Raw genomic sequence first — 4105 nt, 5'->3', positions numbered from 1 at the left:
ACCGGTACAATCGAAGCCTGCTTGAAGCAGGTGGGAGCTCAGACTGCCGAAGGCAGAGGCTAAACGATCTCGGTGAACACTCCAGCCGGCTGGCCAGCGCAGGTCTTGTTTAGTCCTTCACACCCCGTGTGGGCCAGGTGCTTTCCCCGGGGTCACCCTCCTCAAGGCCGCTCGCACATCGGAGACTGAAATCACGGGGTCATCGGGGGTCGTGGGAGGTCACGGCGCTTTGATGGTCAAAGCTGAACAGCGAAGGCATTGAGCTCGTCTGGAAGCGAAGCCCCGTTGTCGCCTGTGCCGCTTGATTTAACTTGATACGAGGTGACAGCGTTTAATCCTTGCCAAAACTGTCGCGGATCCTTCGTTGTTTCAAGTCTGGCCCAGAATTGCCACCTCGCCCGTGAGAGGGGCTTTTGGAGATCGTACCCTGATCTCTTGTAACTTTCTTGGTCACCAGACCTGAACGCCTCCGACCTGACCCTCAACAGATTACCGATCTCCCGGTTCATCCAGAGCTTCTGCTTGGGGAAGACTCTGAATGATTTTGTGGGGACACACTCGTCTACTGTTTGATAAAACCCGTGACTACCATGGTGTATTCTTTCAGAACCCCAGATGAGTCTTTGAACACAGACCAGTCCACTGACTCGAAGCAATCCCGTAGCCACTCTTCCGCCTCCCGCGGCCACCTCTTTGTTGTCCTCATCTCTGGAGTTTTGCTCTTTAGTCCCTGCCTATGTGAGGGTAGGAGAAGGGCATCCCAGTGATTAGATTCACTGAAATGCGGTCTGGGCTCGGAGCGGTAGGCATTCTGTATCTTAGTATTACAGTGGTCTGGTTTGTCGGGACGGGTTATATGCTGATGGTAATTAGACAGGGATTTCTTCAAACAAACCTGGTTGAAGTCCCTGACTGTAATATGAAATGCGTCGGGATGGAGACCTCACCATGCGGTATCTCAAGTGGTCAGGGTTATGGAGAATTCCGGCATTTGGCTGCTGGGTGTTCAATGTCAGGGGAACACCACTAGCAAGAGTTTATCACACCGCCACCTTTTTCCCTTTCCGAATCGGCCTACGGGAGCCCTTATTGTGGTGAAAACAGAACGTGTTCCTAATGGCCAGTGGGACACGTAGCGTCCGTGGAGGAACGTCAGGGATCGTGGAGCCACCTTCATTGGGTTTCTCTCCGCGCACGTCCTGAAGCTTCACCTCCGGTTTCCAGTGGTCAGATCATCCTTAACGTAACGCCCCGGACCGGCTGTCACTGCGTGCCCTGAATGACTCCACCGTAACGCCCGGGACGGAATCTCACCGGTATACCCCGAATATGGCGGGGGGGGGGGGGGGGGGGAGATGGATCGGACCGGGATACCCCGAACGGGCGGGATCTCGCCGGGACACCCCGAACGGGATGCACTGTAATGTCCAGACCATTAAATGTATTTAAGTAAACTACTTAAGAACTTTTTAAAAGCTATTATTAATGCTTTTTGAGAGGGTAATTTTAGATGCATATCATATTTTTACTGAGTTAAGTATTGTATGTAATTAGTTTTGCTACAATAAGTGTATGGGACATTGGAAAAAATGTTGAATTTCCCCATGGGGATGAATAAAGTATCTATCTATCTATCAAAGCACATTAATTTCCAGAATAAACTCCTACCGTAGTAACAAACATCTTTACACTGCACCTTGCAACATGTCACAATAATTAACGAATTTGCCAACTGATATTACAAGTTATTTTATTGTAAAAACCCGTTACCGTAATACCCGGTGTTGGGCGGTCAAGCCCCTCCCCCCGGGAGGACGGTCTGTGCGCAGGCGCACTGCTGCCGGGCCGGGATGAGCGGCCGGAGCCTGGTGCTGAGCGCTTGGGCGCTGGCGGCCCTGGGCGCCGGCGGTGTGTGCTGGTTGCTGGTGGGCCCGAGCGAGCAGCGCCAGCGGGACATCGCCAAGGTAGTCTTTACCGGGGATGGCGGTGGGGGTGAAGGCGGAGGGTTGAGTGTGGGGCGGCTTCTCCGCTCACTCGGTCGCGGACGGAACGCGGGGCATTTTGGGAGGTGTAGTGTCCTGTTCCCCCCTGAGCGTCCTAGGGCCCGGTGAAACGCGAGGCGTTCTGGGAGATGTAGTGTCTCTTCTTCCTGAGCGACCCAAAGCCACGTGATCCGCGGGGCATTCTGGGAGATGTAGTGGCTGGTCAAACCCCACCGCCCGGTGATCCCATCATCACGTGTTCCCGCCACCTGACCTGCCCAAATCACGTGACGCAGCCGCCGCCATTCCCAGTCTCCAGTCCCATTTCCCAACACCCCCACCCACCTCGTTGAATTCCTCAATCCAACCCTCACCCATCCCAATGGTCCCCTCAATTTAGTCCCCACTCATTCCGATCAGCCCACTTCAACTAACCCCATTCCAGGCCAACATCCTCGCCATAGTCCTGTCCTCCAGTTGGATTTGGCCTTGATACGGTTTGGGAGCACAGCTGTTAGTGCAGAACGATTTACAGTGATAACGACCAAGATTCAGATGAACTAATCCCATGTGCATTGAAACATCGGCTGGCATTCTTTGCGATAAGTCCCTACCAAAGGGGATGTAAGGGTCTTCTTCTCTCTGCGGGCCTGCAGTTCACCCTTGGGCAAAGTGTAGCACCTGCTCAACCCCCCCCCCCCCCCCCACGACCCACATGGGAGCAGGTCGTATGACCACTGACGCCAGGCAGACAGTCTCTGAAGAGTATTGATAATGGCTGGGGGGGGGAGGGGGGGGTCACCCATCTCGTAAAGACACGGCCCAGAAGAAAGCGACGGCCAGCCACTTCTGTAGAACAATCTTGCAAGAGCAATCGTGGTCTTGAGACCATGATCGCCCACGTCTTACGAGGCAGTACGGAATGATGCAGATGATGTGGGAGGGAAAGATTAGACTGATCTCAGAGTAGGCTAAAAGGTTAGCACAACATTGTGGGCTGAAGGGCCTGGTCTGTGTTCAATTGCTTTACATCCTTGGACTGTGGTGCAGATCGGAACGGTGCGGAAGGTTGCAACGGGACATTGACAGGACACAGCCGGGCTGAGAAGTGGCAGATGCAGTTCAGTCTGGGGAAGTGTGAACCTGAAGGCAGAGTACAGGGTTAATGGCAGGATTCTTCGCAATGTGGGGGGGACAGAGGGAACTTGGGGTCCACGTCCATAGATCCCTCAAAAGTTGCTGCACAAGATGATAGGGTGGTTAAGAAGGTGTCTGGTGTTTTAGCCTTCATCAGTCGGGGGATTGAGTTCAAGCGCCGTGAGGTAATGTTGCAGCTCTGTAAAACCCTGGTCAGGCCACACTGTATTGTGTTCAGTTCTGATCGCCATTATGGGAAGGATGAGGAAGCAGAGGAGATTTACCAGGGTTTCCGTAGTTTGCGCAATGAGGAGAGATTGAGGGAGTGATTTTACTGACATCGAGGGCGTTCCTTGCCGCGTCTCATGACGGCAGTGAGCTAATCCCGGTGCGTTGTCCCTCTCCACAGCACCACCCGGAAATGAACCAGGACCACTGGGAGGACAGCAGGCACAGGAACGCCATGGTGATGGAGGCCATCAAGAAGTCTGCGGAGACACAGAGGAACGTGGCTTTAGACACGGAATGGAAGAAGGTATTTCAGTCGGACCCCTTACCCAGGGAGCCGGAGAGGGGAGCCAACGATCGGAAATGACGCTTGGGGACAGACGAGGCAGTGGTAGCCACAAGGGGGCAGCACAGCACAAAGCTAGGCCCTTTGGTCCAGCTCGTCCTTACTGAATGAACTGTGAGCCGTGTCTGGGAAACCAGTCGGATGAAATGTAGATATTAAACTTTTCTCTGTATGTGATTAAACCTGGTGAACTGTTCGTATCTTAACATATTTGATATTAATCTTTGTGGTCTCACCTATCACCTCCCAGTGTCTCACTTCATCCCCCTACTCTCCCCCACCCACCCACCTTCCCCCTCACCTGGTCTCACCTATCACCTCCCAGTGTCTCACTTCATCCCCCCTCTCCCCCACCCACCCACCTTCCCCCTCACCTGGTCTCACCTATCACCTCCCAGTGTCTCACTTCATC

At 53.7% G+C, this 4105-nt stretch overlaps 1 protein-coding gene across 1 annotated transcript; it reads left to right on the top strand.

Annotated features, from left to right (window-relative positions):
* The first annotated feature begins 1822 nt into the window (after nt 1-1822).
* uqcc3 (ubiquinol-cytochrome c reductase complex assembly factor 3) lies at nt 1823-3899 on the top strand. Its single transcript, XM_073031052.1, has 2 exons — nt 1823-1964; nt 3529-3899. Exons 1-2 carry the CDS (start codon nt 1851-1853, stop codon nt 3712-3714), a joined length of 300 nt encoding a protein of 99 aa, XP_072887153.1. The 5' UTR covers nt 1823-1850; the 3' UTR covers nt 3715-3899.
* The last annotated feature ends 206 nt before the right edge of the window (nt 3900-4105 follow it).

The sequence above is a fragment of the Hemitrygon akajei genome, chromosome 28 (assembly GCF_048418815.1).
Source record: "Hemitrygon akajei chromosome 28, sHemAka1.3, whole genome shotgun sequence".
Taxonomy (NCBI): domain Eukaryota; kingdom Metazoa; phylum Chordata; class Chondrichthyes; order Myliobatiformes; family Dasyatidae; genus Hemitrygon; species Hemitrygon akajei.
Note: the sequence above shows the minus strand (reverse complement) of the source record. Positions and strands in the feature narration are given on the sequence as shown.